Source organism: Exophiala aquamarina, assembly GCF_000709125.1.
Source record: "Exophiala aquamarina CBS 119918 chromosome Unknown aczIA-supercont1.12, whole genome shotgun sequence".
Classification (NCBI taxonomy): domain Eukaryota; kingdom Fungi; phylum Ascomycota; class Eurotiomycetes; order Chaetothyriales; family Herpotrichiellaceae; genus Exophiala; species Exophiala aquamarina.
In genome coordinates this window covers 715,821-733,079 of record NW_013550576.1, presented here as the reverse complement: position 1 = coordinate 733,079, position 17,259 = coordinate 715,821, and the positions used below count along the sequence as shown (strand labels likewise).

The window sequence follows — 17,259 nt, the reverse complement described above, 5'->3', positions numbered from 1 at the left end:
ATGCTCTTGGGTGCCTGGTACCTTATCTCCCACGCCCCGGCCCAGACTTCAAAGCTGCCCCAATTCCAATGCCTCCCATTATGCACTCGCCTGCACGCACTAATTGCCCTATTGTGCTAAGTAGCTCCCACTAGTACCAAGTCGTGCCGCCATTCGGTTGTGCCGAGGCTGTCTTGTCTCTATTGCCCTCGCTCAGCCATTTTCACTCAGCCAGTTCACGACGAGTTGTAGCGAGACTATCAGCGTTCAAATTCTCCCCATCACTCATTCTCATTCTCCATGCTCTCTGATCCCTTCACAAATATCTTATACTCGTGATGCCCTGGTCCCCTCCGATCGGACTCGCCTCAATTTTGCATCATGGCGCCAACCTTTGCAGACGTGGTGCCCATCAAACGCATATCCTCCCACCAATACTCCATCTCGCTCGAGCATGAATGGTGCATCGGCACAGGTAATCACAACCGCCCAATCCTCCTTTCGAGGACAGCACCGAAACTGACCCTCTTCTCCCTCTCTCTGCGCAGTCCCAAATGGCGGCTATGTCACCTCCGCCTTCCTCGTTGTCGCGCGAACACATATGTCGCAAACGCACTCGACCCGCTCTGAACCCGACGCTGTAAACCTCCATCTCGAGTTCCTACGCCGCACTTCCGTCGGCAATGCAATATTCACAGTCCAGGACGTCAAACTCGGGTCCCGCATCTCCAACTTACACATCACGCTCTCGCAGCCCAAACACCCGGGTGACCAGAACCTCGAAGACAAAGCCCAAGGCTACATCACGATGAGCAACATCGCGGCCGAAGAGGGCCTCTCGGTCGACACACAATACACCCTCGCCTCGCCTCCAGCCCTGCCCGTCGACCTACGCGCCCTGGCCGCCCACAGCCTGGATGAAAACTACACGATCCGCGCGGCGGACCCATTCCCGGAGTTCCGCCGCGCCGCGCAGAACATCCAGATGTTCCTGGTGCGACCGGACAGGAAGGACCCATCACGGCCGAAATCCATCAACGACCAATGGGTCCGGTTCAGCCCCAACAAGGTCCCCAACGGCCGCTGGACCAACGACGCGCTGGGCTTCCTCGTCGACATGTTCCCGCAGATCGTCGAGCACTACATCAACCCAGAATCCGAAGAGGCAGCCATGAGCCCGCAGTCGCAACAGCGGCGCAATGACTTCATCAAGAAGTCCAAAGCCGACGGCCACCGCCCCTTCTGGTACCCGACCCTGGTATTGAACTTGGATGTCAAGAAGCTGCTCCCCAACGACGGCGTCGAATGGCTGTTCGTCCGCGTCCGCGCCAAGAGGATCAAGAACGGCCGCTTCGACCTGGACATCGAAGTTTGGGACGAGGCAGACGAGCTGGTCGCCACCAGCACACACGCCAGTTTGATCGTCGATGCCTCGCGGAATCTCGCTGGGCGGCCCAGACATAAACCGACCACGAATTCCGAGCCGAAGCTTTGAAGAGTGGTTGGCAATGGATCTGAGAAGGGAATCCTCCGTAAGTAGGAGGAGATGAATTTCCGACGTCCGAACCGCCGGGATGACTTATCACCCGCCCTTGCATATAAATCTTATCTGTGCCTACAATATATACACAATGCGCCAGCACGTATTTCATGAGGGAAAGGAAGGGGGCTTCTTTGCGTTTTGGGGTCGAAATCGGCGGATAGATGCATTCCAAAGGGAGCGGGAGTCGCTTTTGTCGCGTGTCCGGTCGGCTGTGTACGTATGTATAGACGCTCCTGAGGAAAGAGAAAGAAGGTCTAGAGAAAGATAGGTCAACCTTTGTGGCATCGGGTTACAGAGCAACCGAATGGAGATATCTTATATCTCTCTTATTGTGGAAGCTCACTCAGTATACGGCTCGATAGTGATGGTTCTCAAGAGGTAGATTTCAGTCATTAGCTACTCGAGCTGCGGATTTATGTGCAGAAAGACGAGGTTTCCTGTTGTACTTGGATCATTACTGCCACCTCCCCTCCGTATCGATAGACTAGTTCGCTCCTCCTTCGTCAATCCTCTTCTTTCGATGGCTTATCCTGGAGCCTTCTCTCCTCGTCTCCGTTGCCCAGCAGACGCACGATGCGGAGCCTGCCGTTGCGCTTCATCTCGTCATACATCCATCATATACCAAGTCGTCACTGATGATCATTGATCGTTTCAGATCAGATCAGATCACGGCCGCGACACCCAAGCCCAGAAGGCCCATGATGCCCCACTGCTGCTGGAGCACGGCTGCGGCACCAGTGTACGCGGATGCGGCAGCGCTCGTGGTAGACGGAGGCATCATCGCTGTGGATGTCGCCGTCGCGGACACAGTCGCAGGTGCACCAGCACTTCCTGTGCCTGAGGCGGTGGTCGACGAGGCAGGTGCGGGAGGTGCTGAGCCAGAAGGTAGCGTGATGGTCACACCGCCAGAGAGGCAGAATTGCTGGGCGAAGGCCAGGGTTGCTATTGACGATCGGGTTAATGGTTTGTTTCCTTTGGGCCATTGCGGTTTTGTGCCACAACGATGCAGGGACTTGCTTCACAAGGCCAGAGTGCTATGCACGGCGAGGGTCTGGACGGAACATACCTGCTTGATCAGCAGCACTGCAGGCGGTGCTGATGCATGTCTGAACGCTTGTCAGGAATGAGGTGGCCGAGCAAATACACATCGCGTCGGTGGTCGCACAGCCTGTGGCGCCAATGGCTGTGAGGGCACAGGTAACCTGAATGATGGAATTAGTATTCAGACGTTTCAAGGGTTGGGCTGGCGAGACGTACAGCGCAAGATGGGAGGGTAGACAGATCTTGTGAAGCGACGAGCTGAACCAGTGGGATCAAGCCCAGAGTAGCGAGAGATAGAACACGCATGTTGACTGGTGAGTAGCGAGCGTTGTGGTGATTGTTCCGGTCAACGTAGTTGTACGGAGTAACTCAAACAACTCAACGACGGTGTGAGAACGAGTGTACAAAGGCGATTGATAAGTACCTGGGAAAATAGATGGACAGCTCTGGATTTGATCCTGCAGGAAGCGGAGGAGGGTTGGGTTTACCTTTTTATGGTCCGCAGATGCTAAAGCGGGTACACCGTGCCAGAGGTTGTTGCGGGGGAAATGCCCTGCACTGTAGCCATCGCTTTTCCACCCCGTCACCAATGCTGAGACAGGTGACACTGACATGTCGTCGCCTAGGTACGAGCTACCTTGCCCTCCGTAGCTAGGGCCGGGGGACGGAGCATTGGACCAAGACACCAGGGTAGGAGGTCCGATCGCAAAGTTAGCTTCTTTTGCGCCGAGTGAACCTCGAGTAGAGCTGCCCACATTCGGAGGACAGGTCGTCCTCGCAGACAGGAAAGGTGAACAAACGGCCTCGAAGGCTCAGCAGCGAACCAGGCCCTTCAAGTTTGGATGTATTGCAAGGGTGGATGCTGCATGTCTCAGGCACCCGAGGCCAAAAGCAATTGTTGGGCGAATCATAGAGCGGTAGAGGCTGACAGGAACAAGCAAGGTTCGATGGGTGAGAGGAGAAGCCTTCATTTGGACACGGGAACGAAGCCTTTTTGGCCATGAGGCAAAGGCGGTTTGCACACTCGGTGCGGCTGGTGGTGGAGAGAGGAGCTGGCAGGACCTTAGAAGTAAGGGCCCTTAGCGTCGCTAACTGGCGCTAACTGGCACTAATGGGAGCTAATGGGCCCTAGTGGGCACTAACCCCAACTAGCCAAATGCCCTGAGGGGATGCGGGGGGGTCTCATTCGATGCCGCCCTGGGTTACACGCCGCAAATATTGGTGGCTGGTGTTGATCAAGCTGAAGCACGATGACACACATGTAGACTACTCATACGAGCACTTGGACACCACGAGGACATGCCGACAACACCGAGTAGTGCCAGCGTGACATTTCCCCTTGTAGAACTGTCTCGTACTGTCTTCATACAGTATGTTGGTCTGATAGTAGTGCGGAGTACTCTGTCCTCCGTTCCCCGTAGAGCCTCATACTCCAATTCACAATGATTCCCTACCAGAGCTAGACTTCGCGGTCATGCACATGGTGCCGTCCACTGGCTTTTTGCTAAGTGAGGCAGTTAGGAGTAAGTGGTATCTCGTGAAGCCTCTCCTGGATTACCACCACTGCACCTGTTTGCTGCTTCTACCAAGTCCGAGTCCACCCACACCAGAGTCAGCAGCATGTTTGAGACATCTCCATGTCTGTCATGACCACATTAGCCATCCATCTCGGGCCTAAAGTATCAAGCTCTACTGTGATGAACCTAACTCCATAGGACCAAATATTGCAGAAGCCATCTGCACACGGCTTGCGGACTCACTACTGCCAGCCCCGTCGTCTCGGCCCGAAGTCTCTCGGATATGAATACGGGTCTTCACGGTGCCGTGATATGCAGGGGACAGCTTGGCGGCTAGGCTACACGTCGGGTGCCTTGACTTATATCTATTATGATTCACAAAGACCTGGACAAGAACGTTCGTCGTTCCCTCGACTTGCATCACGTATAAATCTGATCCAGACCCGGAAGCTAAATAGTATAGAAGACGGCCGTGTATCCGCCATGGCACTCTCAGTCCTAGCCAAACGGAGTTTCAACGGTTCCTGCCATTGCGGGTTCATCCAGTATACTGCAGCGTTCCCGCCCACGGACTTGCCGGTGGCCTCAAAATGCAACTGCACCATCTGCCTAAAGCAAGGTTACACGGCGATAAGAATCTCGCCCGAAGACTTTGAACTGATTAGCCCGAGCTCCAAGTCCCAGATCAAGAACTACCAGATGAAATCAAAGGATATCAACAAATACTTCTGTGACAAGTGCGGGATCCACTGCTGGAGTGACGGGAAATATGAGTATCAGGGCGAGAACCACGAGTTCTTCACCATCAATATCTTGACCCTGGATCAGCCTCAGCCTGGATTGGACGTGAGCAAGTTTAAGATTGTGTACACAGACGGGAGGAATGACGCTTTCGAGATGAGAGATCAGCCATTCCTGGGCGGTATGCTTTGATGCGGGAAATTGGTTGCTTGTTTGGAGCATGACGGAAACTATCGCTGATGTTGGACGATATTTTGTACGCCCCTCACCTCGTTTACGGTATCTAGGAGGTCCTCCATAGTATACCCTGAACAATACATCGATTTCCGGACACGAGGCTCTGATTGGCAGGCCCGAAGCACAGGTCTTGAAGTTTCGAGTGTGGACCATCCTATTTCCCATCGTTAGTCAGGGCGATGCTTCTTCTTGTGTATGAGATAGCCAGGAAGAATGTTCCGGCGGGCGCCTTGTAAGCGCCTTTCTCACTTCGTCTTCGTCCTTCAACCCCACCTGCAATGTTTCCCATGTTGAATCCCATTTGACGCCGATCCACAGCATCGTCACAAGCTGACCATCACATGTGTTGAATCAAACGCTATGAAGAATAACCCGGAACTACTTTTCAAGCACGGCACGGCCTTTAACTTACGGCTGACACGCCACAGGGAATCAAGCATTATTCAAAAGTTGGGCGGCATTGCTAATGTCCGAGGCTGATACTAGCTTTGCATTCAACCAATCTGTCTGGTACTTGAACGCTTGTGTCGTGCATCTCCCCCAGTCATGGGACCAATTGAACAATTCGTCACGACTCGTAGGCACTAAAATACTAAGCGTCAGACCAAGTGCCGGTCCCGCCTGCAGTACCAGAGGTCCATCCAACATTTCCTGCTTGGTACATTGCGAAAGTCGCCCCATTTCTACGGTAGTAGAGGGAGAAGTATGGCTGGTAGTTCTCAGGTTAGTGACTTATTCCAACCTCTTGTGGTTGTTCGACAAGGCCGATCAGACTTACACCAAGTCCTGCAAAGGCAACATCGCAGTCACCACTCAAGTCGGAAATGTTGTTGTAATACAACGTGCCACTAGAGCGAGTCGCCCATGAGTAAAAGGATAATTGAGCATCATGGTATCAACTTACAATGTAGCACCACCAGGGAAACCAGGAGTGATGCCCCCCATATTGGCGACGCATTCCTTTCCTAGCGCTGTGACAGTCACGCGTTGGTAGACCCAGAGATTGAGTACACTGCCACTTGCGGAGGCTTGTTGGCTGAAGTCGGGTCCACCGCTTTTCACATCCACCAAGGCAGCGTTTGGTGCGTCCACTGAAGCTAGCTTACCCAGATTTGCCGGTCCCTCCGGCTTCGAGAGAATGTACTTGTGGAAAGTGTTCAGGTCAGGGAGTGGGCCAGCATGTTGAGAAGAAACCAGCTTCACGAAGGCTTGGTAGTCGCCATCTGCGATATTGCTAGCTGCTACAGAAGCCATCTCTCTGGTGATTGAATGGGTTAAAGGCTTGCTGACTGATTGGAGATGAAAGAATAGTCTTCGGAAGATGAGTCAAAACCTGAAGGATTCATCTTGCAGAAGGAAACCTACTAGGTATTTATATCTTACATGCGAGGCCCTCTCCTCGTTGCAATTCTCAATTCCTTACCATCGTCATCTATGCTCCGCCCGTGCACCTCGTACATACTGACTAGTCGAGACGGTGAAACTGCGCCGGTGCTCTCCTCCACTTCCCTCCACAGTGGATATTACGGACCAGCAGCTTTGCCCTTGACGTATTGACGGATTTACAAGACCAGCTATGTCCTTTTGACTGCGGTACTTGGGCCCACTCCACAGCGGATATCTTGACCGGAACTATGTTGTTGTTAGACTTCAATGGTTGGTATAGCTGAGATGGAGGGAAGCTTTCTGACGTTGAAGATCTTGATGGCCTAATCGTCAGATCCCCCCGCATGGGCACGGACGAAGAATGATGGTATGCATGATGAAAACACTGAAGAGTTTGAACGGAGTAAGCCAGATCCCAAAGTAGAGAAGGACACCCAGCTAGCCGTGCACCTATTGGACACGGACAAGGCGCAAAGAAGAAAAGAAGTTCTAGCTAGCCGTTAAACATTATAGAAACGGCCAAAGCGTACGAGTACGTTATAAGGTAGCATGCTCTCTCAGGGTTGTTTCCGATTTGGGATGCCCCTTCAGCAGTTTTTCGCGGGCTTGGATCAAAATAATAACTTTACGAAATAACCACACTGGTGAGTACGTAGTATCTAGGCATGCTGTTTCAGAACAGCCAAAGATTGATTAAATACATCGACGTCGTGTCCGAAGGAAGGATTGAGACCCTCCTAAGCGACATGGTCACAAGCAGATGCATCCTCTCTCCTCTCTCCTTGTCCAGCGGTGGGTCCAATAACAATGATCTGACCGATTGACTGCCATCCTCTTCGTGCTCGCTGACCTGGGCTTCAAGTCAAGCAACAATTCCCTTTGCAATGAAGTTACGATACTAACTGCCTCACGCAAAATCTTAATATCAATAAATACGCATTGATTCTCTGAAGGCGCGTTACATCCTGTTCCAACTCTGTGATTTGTCCTTAAGGTACATGATCTTGAATAACTCGTTTTGAACGTCCGGCTTTGGTGGGTGCTTGAACGAAACTGCTTCGAAGCACTGGCGTACAAGCCTCTGGCATCACCCTGATGGGTTGGAGCTGATCGACGATCCCTTGCAGATGGGAAAGAATCGCAACTGCATCGTCAGCTGTTCTGTGGGGATTGTCGATGCGCAATCCAGCAGGTGGGCGCTGAACCTGTCAATTCGCAGCCTCCCGCCCAAACGAGGCGAACGTCCGGGACTTTTCATTCAACGACATACCACCTCATTGTGAGCTTTATTCCGATTTGTCCTTTGTCGAGGAAATTTCTCTTAGCGACCGGCGGCACCAGCTGTCTGCCAGATCCACTCTAAGGAGTCCACAACTCTATCCCAATCATACACTATCCCAATCATTCTCAACGCGTCCACATTTGCGATTTTCCTCGGCGTCAGTAGTGACATGAGGAACATACCGCATCATCTCAGGGATTGAAAGGTGTGTTGAATCCTGGGCAAATATCTTGTGTAACGTCGTTGATAGTTTACTTGGTCGTTTGAATGTTTGATCCAGCTTGTACTCTTGCTTCCTGCATATCGGCATAAGCGGAAAAGCTCAGAGCATATGAGATTTGATGTCCAAGCCTTTATAAACCAACCAGAATCGAAGCTTTTCTGTCGAGCCGCATTGAGCCTCTCCTCTTCCATTCTATCCCACTTCCCCGTGCGTCGGATTGTGGCCGGCATCTGGTGGGTAGAGTTTCAGGAATGCGATTTGAACCACTCAGGTTGTCTGCTGCCTAAGCTGCCAGGGTGCTCTGACATACACGGCTGACAGGTCGTGGGTGCGCTCGACTTGTGCCCATTCCCACCTGTTCCCTTCTTGGCCTTCTCCCAATGTTTGATACAGCTCATGGAGATGGTTCACACGAGCTTGCTCACGATGAGTACCGCGGTCCTTTCCATCTTTCGAGAATTGTGGCTTAATCACGATTGGGAACTGGAAAGTTATTGTTTCTTCCTATCTGTCTCATGGCCGGTGACCAGGTGCCTTCAAGTCATAGCTCGAGTACCACATACGTGCCAAGAAGGTTTCACTAGCGGATGCCTATTCGATCGGGCTGAGATCTTCTGACAGATGTTTGCAAGGCCTCTTGTATTTGCACGCTGATCATTGGTTTTGCTGGCATGCTATCATAGCCTACAGGCTGAAAGCGAATAATTAAACTAGTCTGGCAATAATATGAGATGAACTCAAGTCAGAAAGTTTCTACGAGGAGCTGCGGGGCGCGCGTGATTTGGGAAATGTTTCAGGGGATTCTTGGCAGCGACTATACCAAGTGTTGGGGCCCAGAGCATAGCTATTTAATGCTAAGTAATGGCAATCGTGCGAGATGCTAGTGTAAGATAGCTATTGTCTCACTCACTACATTGTAGTATTGATATCGATCGATAAACGCGATCATCGGAACTTATCACTGCTGCTTATAGAGCTACCCAATTAAGTACTCTAATTCTTATACCTCGTTCCCGAACCCGACCCCCTCTTTAGAAACACTGTGTAACTTGATCATGATTACCGAAAGCTGAGGAAATAGCGGAATAGGTCTATCTAAATTAGAAGTAGTATATTCTAATTAAAGATCCACCCAATCATGAACATCTCGATACGGGGTCCCGTTTTTCGAGGATCGTAACAGCAAGATAACTTACTTCAAACGACTTGTTTGTGTACTATGCCAACATGGAAGGTGTCAGAGCGCGCGGAATTCGAGAAATTCGAAGAGATAAGAGCTGGACAGTAGGCCTTTAGAAACCTTGCTAGGATTTGCACAAGGTCCATGTCGTCTTGAACAAGCTTAAGTAATGGAATCTAGCAGCTTAGTACCCTCCCCGTTGCAGCAGATTCACAGTGCTGCACAGAAAACATCTCAGTTTCGACTCTCTAAGGCAATGCAGGTCTAGCCTTTCGCCATTCCTTCAACCCTGCTTTGAGTGGAATCAGTTTACCGTTCACATCTCGAGGTTCGTAATCCAGAGCGGCCCAACCAGCTTCGGCCACATCGCATCCATAATGCTCGCTCACCCAATGCGCAAACATATCCATCCCTGCGCAGGCTCCTCCAGCAGTCCAAAATTTTCCATCGGTAATCCATTGCTGCTTTGTCGTCCATTTGACCTCGGGTCTTAGCTTGACAGCCATGGAAATAAACTGGTGATTGGTTGTAGCGGTCTTCCCATCGAGGATCCCAATCATTGCAGCAACGATAGCACCAGTGCAAGTGGTGAAAATGCCTTTGAGCTCGTCGACTCGGCTGCGGACAAAGTCGGTGAAGGTTGGGGGCACGTTCATGAAGAAGTCGGGCCACGGTCCGCCAATGAGTAAGTAGTCCAGTCGCGGGCAGTCGGCGCAAGTAGTAGTAGGCTGTATCTTGATAGAAGCTGTCCCCGCTACTGCCTCTAAAGACTCGCCAATGTAGACGAATTCAATATTGTTGCCTCTCTGGGCAATCTCTATCGGGAATCCGCTTACTTGCTGCATGGCGCCCAGGTAGCTAGACGAGGTCGAAGAGAGGAGGTCTAAGGGGCCAACAACGTCAATGACTTGAAATGGGATGCAGAGGACTCCAAATCGAACCCGAGACATGATTACAGAATTCCAAAGATTAAAGTCGTTGTAGATTGTTCATCTTCTTGGAGATGGAGATGGACTTCGAAAAAGACCGAAGGCTCGTGTGAAACTTATATAGCAAGCATTTGATCTTCTCAACCATCAACCATATCACACAGACGTTCTTATTAGTTATCAAACAACAACGTTCTCAGATCATACACCTTTCTTTCCTAGAAGAAAACATGTCTCAATCAGGAAAGGCCTCCAGTCAGCCCTCACTTGCCCGACGGAAAAAGTGCCTAAATAAAAAGCAGACATCGATGAAAACGCTTGAAAGAAACGTCACGCTTCATTCTCCACGGTTCTCAGACCATACTGGATTCTGATTTCGAACTTCATTTGGCAAAGTCTGGCTGTATAGAGACTATGCTTAGATCAGCAAACAGTGAAAAAGTTTCCGAGCGGCGTAATGGGCCTCCGGTCGCGTAGATCCACTTGAGAAACAAGAAGCTCCCTGACCGAAACAGATGCTATATTGTTCACAGTGAGAACTGACATTGCTGAACTGAGGACAGATCACGAAGGCTGCAAGGCACAACAGCTCTATAATGCGCAGTCTTGCCTAGGAGACTACTTGGTGCCGAAGGCCACCTCAGCACCTTATCAAATTTCCCCTGGCTGGAGCGCTAAACGGCGACTATAGTATACGCATGTTTCCTCGAAACACCCCCTGAGTTGGTAAGTGGCACGCGTGTCTAGATACGGAAGCCTACCTGCGCTACTAACCAATGATTAATTATTATAGTCCAGATACGGTAGAGGCTCTCTGCCTCAACGGAAGTTATCGTATCTCTACACACGCAACTTTTGCCATCTCATGCATTCAATGCCGAGTTCGACTGCCACGTGCCTTCTTGGGATCCGCATATGCAACGAATCAGCGCTATATCGAGGAGCATAGAGCCGCCTCTCAAGTACTACGGCAGAATTCTTCACTCTAGCTCACCGTGAGTTCTGATCCCTCAGCACCAGCAGGTTGGACTTTTGCACCTGTCAGCCCCCACGTTGAGGCGGTGGATGAATGGAGCTCCCAAGACGCTAGCTAAACCGTTGGAAAAAATCCCTGAATAGATCTAATTATCTACCTGTATCTGCGAGTCCGTGTGCCTGGATCTCCCATCGGACTCGGCCCTGTAACCAAACCCGTTCGATCTGCGCCCTGCTCGTCAGCACTTTAACTGCCACACCTCCACGACCTTTGCTGGAAACTTTATCTGTGTCCAGACATGGCAACCATTGGACAAGATGGTGCTAGGCAGCGGATTAAGTAAACCTCAGCGTTCGTCAGCTGAGCATCAAACAGGATTCAGTTGGTCCGCTGATGTTCCATTTTTCTCCCTTCCGTTCCCTTGACCAAGCAGTTCTCCATCGCATATGCAAGCTGAGCTGAACCGTAGACGATGCAACGACAAGCACGCATATGGCACTGCCACGTATCAGAAACGAAAGTCCTTATATTCACGGAGGATTACCAGGTAGCAGGTAAGGGACTGATGTTATTCTAATTTTCATCACGTCCCCTGGATATAGAAACCCCTCCTTTAACTGCTCCGGTTCTCTTTTTTGCAACATTTCATTGATCAGAAAATCATTCGCGTCAAGAAAGTAAATCATCGCTTTTGCGCATAAAACCCAATCAGAACCCTACGACCAACAATGGCATCAGCATACTTCTCCCGTAGATCCATCATGTCGATGAACTCGATGACCACGACCGCCGCATCTACCGACAAGGATAATAGCAGTGGAGCGGTATCACATGCAACTCATCCATCCACATCTACATCTCCATCAGCGGCAACAGCAACATCAAGAAACGCCACCACCGCACAGGCTACATCCCTGCCAGTCAAGGCACACAGAAACGCCAGCATTACATATCGCGACAGAGTCTCCGAGACAGATTCACTGATTGGGTCCATGAGCAGCAGCTATGGGTCGTTCATGCGTTCATTGCATGTTCGCGGAGCTTGATTAAACTCGCAAGCAAGCTTGACTCTGTTCTGGCTTTTTAACAATTGAAGAGAACGATCTTCTCCATCTGGGCATTTCCTTGCGCTTAGAACCATCCAGCATGCCCTTCGATATTCATTAGAGTTTGGCGGAATGAAAGGCGTTCAGACGGAATGACGAGAGACACCAGGATCGAGCGGATCAGCTTCTTCTCCTATGTCTAATAATACTCAGAAACATTTTTATTTTAATCATCGAAAATACACTCCAAAAGCGTTTTTTGCCCTTTCCTCTACCTCATGCGAGCTGTTTTCCTTTCTCGACGGCCATGCAGTGAGTCAGCCACCATTGGCAGCCGGATCACCATGAGCTCTTCCATCAGCTTCTCTTTATACCTCTTCCTCAAAATTTCTCCTTAGCCGGCCGCATATCCAACTCATGAACCCAAAGATCAACACTCTAGTGCACCAACTAGAGATACAGATTCCCGACACTCTCAGCCCGGATATTCTCACCCTGTCTGACCTTCTCCTCGGAGCCATATTCCTTCAGCTGACCCATGACAGTCTGATCGGTAGACTCGACATCAACAATCCTCCCGTTAGCAATAGCATGCACGACATGCACACTTCGAGCACTATACGCGCGCCCAAGGTTCTGCGCCAGCAAGCCGATGAAGATGAGCGTGCTTTCCTTGCGGAAGACTTCTCAGCCCCCCGTCGTCGTCTTTGCCTTGGCCTTGGCCGTCGTGCTGGGCGAGCATACGTACAATTCCCGCAGCTCTTGTGGGCCCGGCGCCTATGAGAACTGCGAGACCTGCTGGTGCTATTTTTGAACTGGGCTCGTTGGCCTATCTTGTCTGCTGGGCCTTTTCTAATACCCCGGGTAAGGGTTATATTATTAAGTTGTGTTTGAATCGACAGAATGAGGTATAAGGCGACTTTTGAATCTCTCCCCTGGAGGGCTCTTGAACAGAAAACAAGGAGTGACCACGTACAGTATTTCTTGTCTTCTGGCCTACCCGGTGGCAGGTGCGAGCTCTTACCAGGTTCCAGTAACACTTTTGCATCTAATTGAAGCAGTACTGTGGAATTCAGCTTGGAGGGTAGGCTGCATCGATAGCCTCGTAAACAGGGGATGGAAATGCGCCCTGTGATATATACAATCAAGCCGATTGTTGCTAAAGACTAGAGTAGTATTTGAACTTTGACTATTTGGACAGAAACAGTGATATCAACAAGAAAACGTCATGAGATATACCTAAGATGCTTCTGGAAGTGTTTGTCTAGCATATCACTGGGCGTACAGGCTGATAGGTTAATATTGCATATCCGAGGTAGCTTCGTCGTCATCGTGAAGCACTGGAGGATTGGGAAACATGGGAAAGGTGTTTATCGAATTGTGCCGCATTGAGAAGAAGTGGCGCCTGCGCTTTTCACCTGCTAAGTCAACCATCACTTGGAAAAGGATCCGAGTTCACATTGAAGTGTAATTTTCAAGTCTATGTAGCATTTCAATTTGCTGGCCTCAACACCTGATTCTCCCCGCTACCGCCATGCAAGGGTATCATGATGCAAAGCGTTGACATAGTAGTCACGTTCAACTCAAGTTCGTTGGTCGTAGGAGGCTGCTTTAATCATCGTCGATCACAGGAATTCCAGATTCATGCATCACAATCTCCTAATCCCCGGTCCTCAATTGCCCATAGCAATATATTCACCTCAATGCCCCATTCATCCGCTTGGGACTTCCAGACTTCACCAGCTTCTCCAGGATGGACAACACACCTAGAATCCGGTTAGAAAATGCAATGAAAGCTGGAATGGGAAAGTTCGGCTTACCGGTTACACCCTGCGTCAAGGTCGCCGACGCTTCTGTACTCCTAGCTCCAAGCGTGATTGTCACTACGTCCTTGATCTTGCCCGCCTTTTCTAGCTTGTGTGCCCAGTTGAAGACATATTCATCCTCCCGGGAATCACCAATGACGAGTAGGAAATCCGGAAGGCCTTGGTTGGTACCGTTGACTTCATTTTCTAGCCTGTCACTGATCATTTGTGCAGCCAAGCCCTTGTTGACATTCATTTCTGAGATATACAAGCCATCTTCAATGGGCACTGCACTGACATGTTGATTCCGGCATGCGTCGTTGATGTGGTTCGCACATTCTCCGGCTTGTTTGAATGCCCCTGCCACGTCTTCTGCATCGGCATAGTCAAAGATGATAGATGAATGCCGGGATTCGATTCGGCTTCCCTCAATCCTATCAACGTAATACTGAAGAATGCTTTTAACGCCTGATTTCCAGGTCTTGACTTCCTCCAGGTCGGTCAATTCGGTCCACTCATCCGTGCTAGGTTCTTGCACAAATGCCCCATTTTCAGCAATCATCCCAATCCCCGAAACTTGGCTGAAAAGTCGTTCCATTTCCTCGGGCATCCTTGAACTCATGACATACACAATATTCTTCCTATCTTCAACCAAATCGTTCAGCAAATCGACTGATCGTTTAGGAGTTGTCAAGATGATGTCAGTCGGAGCGCCCCAGGATGCAAGTGTACCTTCATAATCCACAATGATCAGGCGTTTCTTTGCCTTCTGGTACTTCGACGTTGTGCCGGAGACTGATAGGCGTGGGACCGATGTTGAATCGCGAACGGAGTGCTCCCTCCAGGCATGATCCAGGGCTTTCATGAACAACTCATACCACTGAATAGCATTGTGCTGACCAACGATATCGTACATGATCTTCCAGCGACGCTGCCGCTCTTCAATCGACATATCAAGTGCTATCTTGATTGCTTCAGCACATTGAGTATAATGCCACGGATTGACGAGTAAAGCATCCTTCCCAAACACGGTCGCAGAACCAGTAAACTCACTAAGAATAAGTGGAGCATGTTTCGTGCGGGAAAAGAATTTACCATCTTGACAGAAGATAAATTCATGGCTGGTAAGATTCATTCCCTCTCTCAAGCTGGTGATCATAAGGCCTTCGGCGATCGTCAGCAATGCAAGATACTGGGCAAAGTCAATGTCTTGCTTCAAGAATACGACTGGTTGGTGAGCTAATGTGGAGTGAGAAGAATTGATGCGAGTGACAATATCGGCGACAGTCGCGCTCAGTTCGGGGTCTTCCGTAGATGAGGTGGCGATTTGAATCATGACGACCTTGTCCTTGTGCTGAGGGTACTTATTAAGGAACAACTCGTATGACAGCATCTTCTGGCGCACTCCACGAATATTGTCTAGCTTATCACGACCGACAATGATTCTCTTGCCTGCATACTTTTCGGCAATCGTCCGGACCCACTCAGCAACTTCTGGAACTTGTCTTTGCACCTCGAGAGATTTGGGATCAATGCCAATGGGACAGGTTTGCACATGAACGAATCGCCCATCCTCGAGGATGACGCCGTGCTTGGTTGCTTCCACATTTAGCAGGCGGCTGCAGGTCTGGAGGAAATGGTGACCATATTCATCGTTCTGGAACCCAATCATGCTCGCACCTAGAACGCCCTCCAACAGGTCCGTGCGGACAGCCAAGCATCGAAAGATCTCCGATGAAGGGAAAGCTGTATGAAGAAAGAAACCGATCTGCGCTTCGGGGATCTTCTTTCGCAGCAGACCGGGAACCAGGAGAAGATGATAGTCATGGATCCAGATAACATCGCCCTTTTTGTAGTTCTTGGCAATGCGAGCGGCAAAAGCTTCATTGACTTTGACATAATAAACCCACGAGTGGTCTTCATACGCCTTGCTCTTTGGATGATCAGGGATTTGATAGTGGAACACCGGCCAAAGAATGGTCTTGCAGTAATGTTCGTAATGACCGTTGAGATCACTGTCACTAGCATAAACAGCCAAGGAATCGTAGTCGTTCTCCAGCTTTTCGGCAATATTTGCTCTCAAATGATCCTCTAGAGCTTCAGTGGGGCAACCTATGGTGCCGACCCAGGTCTTGTCCTCAAGAATTCCAGCATCCGTCACTGCATCGATTGCATTGAACAGTCCACCATTGCCGATTTGAGCCTTCTCCACTGTGTAGCTGTATTCCGAGAATCGTCGCTCATGGCTGGCCGTTCGTGCTCTTTGGCGACGCCCAATAACCTTATTTTGAGCATGGTTCAACATAGCCGCGGCCCTCTCTCTTGTGACGCGAGCACCAGCATGTCTAAGGATGGAACTCGGGGGAGGTGACTTTGCACGTGAGGGAGGCTGATTCCATGTTACAGCTTTACCCCAGGTCGGAGAATGTAGATCGGCCCGCGAGATCGTCCTAGGGTCTCTGGTGGCTGGAGTTGTAGGGTCCGTCTGTTTGATGTGACTAGGCAGCCTTAGACTGATTGGTCTCTCGATATGAGGGCGGAAGATCCTCTCCAGGTCGGTAGTCGCGCCTGGGGTCTGTATGATGGGCCCGGGGCTCTCATGAAGAGCTGCGCTTGGGGTGAAGAGGCTTACAGTAGGGCCAGTGACAGGAGTGGTCGCGGGCGCACCGGAAGTCTGAGGCCTTGTTGATTCTGGAGACACTGGTCTTGAAGGTGAACGGACATCAAAGTTGACCGTGTAGGGTAGAAACAGAGTAGCCACAAAGACAGTCATTGTAGCATAGGTATGCTGCTGAAAAGATAACGTTATGAAGACTCGTAGACCGGTCTGGTCTATCTAGAAGAAGCTCTCAGCCAGGCCAAAGTGCGCGAGAGGAAGAGGATTGAGAAGTCTCGGCGTGGGTTTGAGGGAAGGAAGTCACCGCCGCGCGTCACCCGGACTCAGTTGGCATAGGCGGATGTGAAGTCGAGGATTGAAGGCGCGAGAGGGAGCGACAAGCACATGGACGTTGACAGGTACAGAATATTGAAGAACAATCAGGACATCCAGCAGAAGATTCTAGGATTCACGATGGGTGTGATTCCTGGGAACGTGCGCCAACGCCATTCAATGACGGAATCGTGAATGCAAGTTTGGATGGAGCCAGGACAGAGGGATGCGGCGATTCATGATGAATAAGTTTGGTGCGGACCCTGCCGAAAGCGAGGACACAACAACTACCTGTGAGTGTGAGTGTGATACAGAGTACCCAAAGTCGGGAATCATGGATGTTAACCAGGACGATTGATGTGGCACCGAAGAATCCTGGATGCAATTGGAATGGAAACCCGCGCGCGAGAGGAAGACATGGAAAATGATGGAATGTCCAACAAAG

General features: G+C 50.4%; 6 protein-coding genes across 6 annotated transcripts; 2 read left to right on the top strand and 4 right to left on the bottom strand.

Annotated features, from left to right (window-relative positions):
* Positions 1 to 360: 360 nt before the first annotated feature.
* Positions 361 to 1,474, top strand: A1O9_10258 (uncharacterized protein; the record flags this gene model as incomplete). The annotated part of the gene is made up of 2 exons (XM_013400992.1): positions 361 to 454; positions 528 to 1,474. 2 exons carry the CDS (start codon positions 361 to 363, stop codon positions 1,472 to 1,474), a joined length of 1,041 nt encoding a protein of 346 aa, XP_013256446.1.
* Positions 1,475 to 2,183: 709 nt separating this feature from the next.
* Positions 2,184 to 2,869, bottom strand: A1O9_10257 (uncharacterized protein; the record flags this gene model as incomplete). Its single annotated transcript, XM_013400991.1, has 3 exons — positions 2,184 to 2,464; positions 2,589 to 2,724; positions 2,780 to 2,869. The coding sequence occupies 3 exons, from the start codon at positions 2,867 to 2,869 to the stop codon at positions 2,184 to 2,186; spliced, it is 507 nt and encodes a 168-aa protein (XP_013256445.1).
* A 1,694-nt stretch (positions 2,870 to 4,563) lies between these two features.
* A1O9_10256 (uncharacterized protein) lies at positions 4,564 to 5,013 on the top strand (the record flags this gene model as incomplete). The annotated part of the gene is made up of 1 exon (XM_013400990.1): positions 4,564 to 5,013. One exon carries the CDS (start codon positions 4,564 to 4,566, stop codon positions 5,011 to 5,013), a length of 450 nt encoding a protein of 149 aa, XP_013256444.1.
* A 637-nt stretch (positions 5,014 to 5,650) lies between these two features.
* A1O9_10255 (uncharacterized protein) lies at positions 5,651 to 6,312 on the bottom strand (the record flags this gene model as incomplete). Its single annotated transcript, XM_013400989.1, has 3 exons — positions 5,651 to 5,767; positions 5,837 to 5,906; positions 5,963 to 6,312. 3 exons carry the CDS (start codon positions 6,310 to 6,312, stop codon positions 5,651 to 5,653), a joined length of 537 nt encoding a protein of 178 aa, XP_013256443.1.
* Positions 6,313 to 9,377: 3,065 nt separating this feature from the next.
* Positions 9,378 to 10,079, bottom strand: A1O9_10254 (uncharacterized protein; the record flags this gene model as incomplete). Its single annotated transcript, XM_013400988.1, has 1 exon — positions 9,378 to 10,079. The coding sequence occupies one exon, from the start codon at positions 10,077 to 10,079 to the stop codon at positions 9,378 to 9,380; it is 702 nt and encodes a 233-aa protein (XP_013256442.1).
* A 3,696-nt stretch (positions 10,080 to 13,775) lies between these two features.
* A1O9_10253 (trehalose 6-phosphate synthase) lies at positions 13,776 to 16,658 on the bottom strand (the record flags this gene model as incomplete). The annotated part of the gene is made up of 1 exon (XM_013400987.1): positions 13,776 to 16,658. One exon carries the CDS (start codon positions 16,656 to 16,658, stop codon positions 13,776 to 13,778), a length of 2,883 nt encoding a protein of 960 aa, XP_013256441.1.
* Between the last annotated feature and the right edge of the window lie 601 nt (positions 16,659 to 17,259).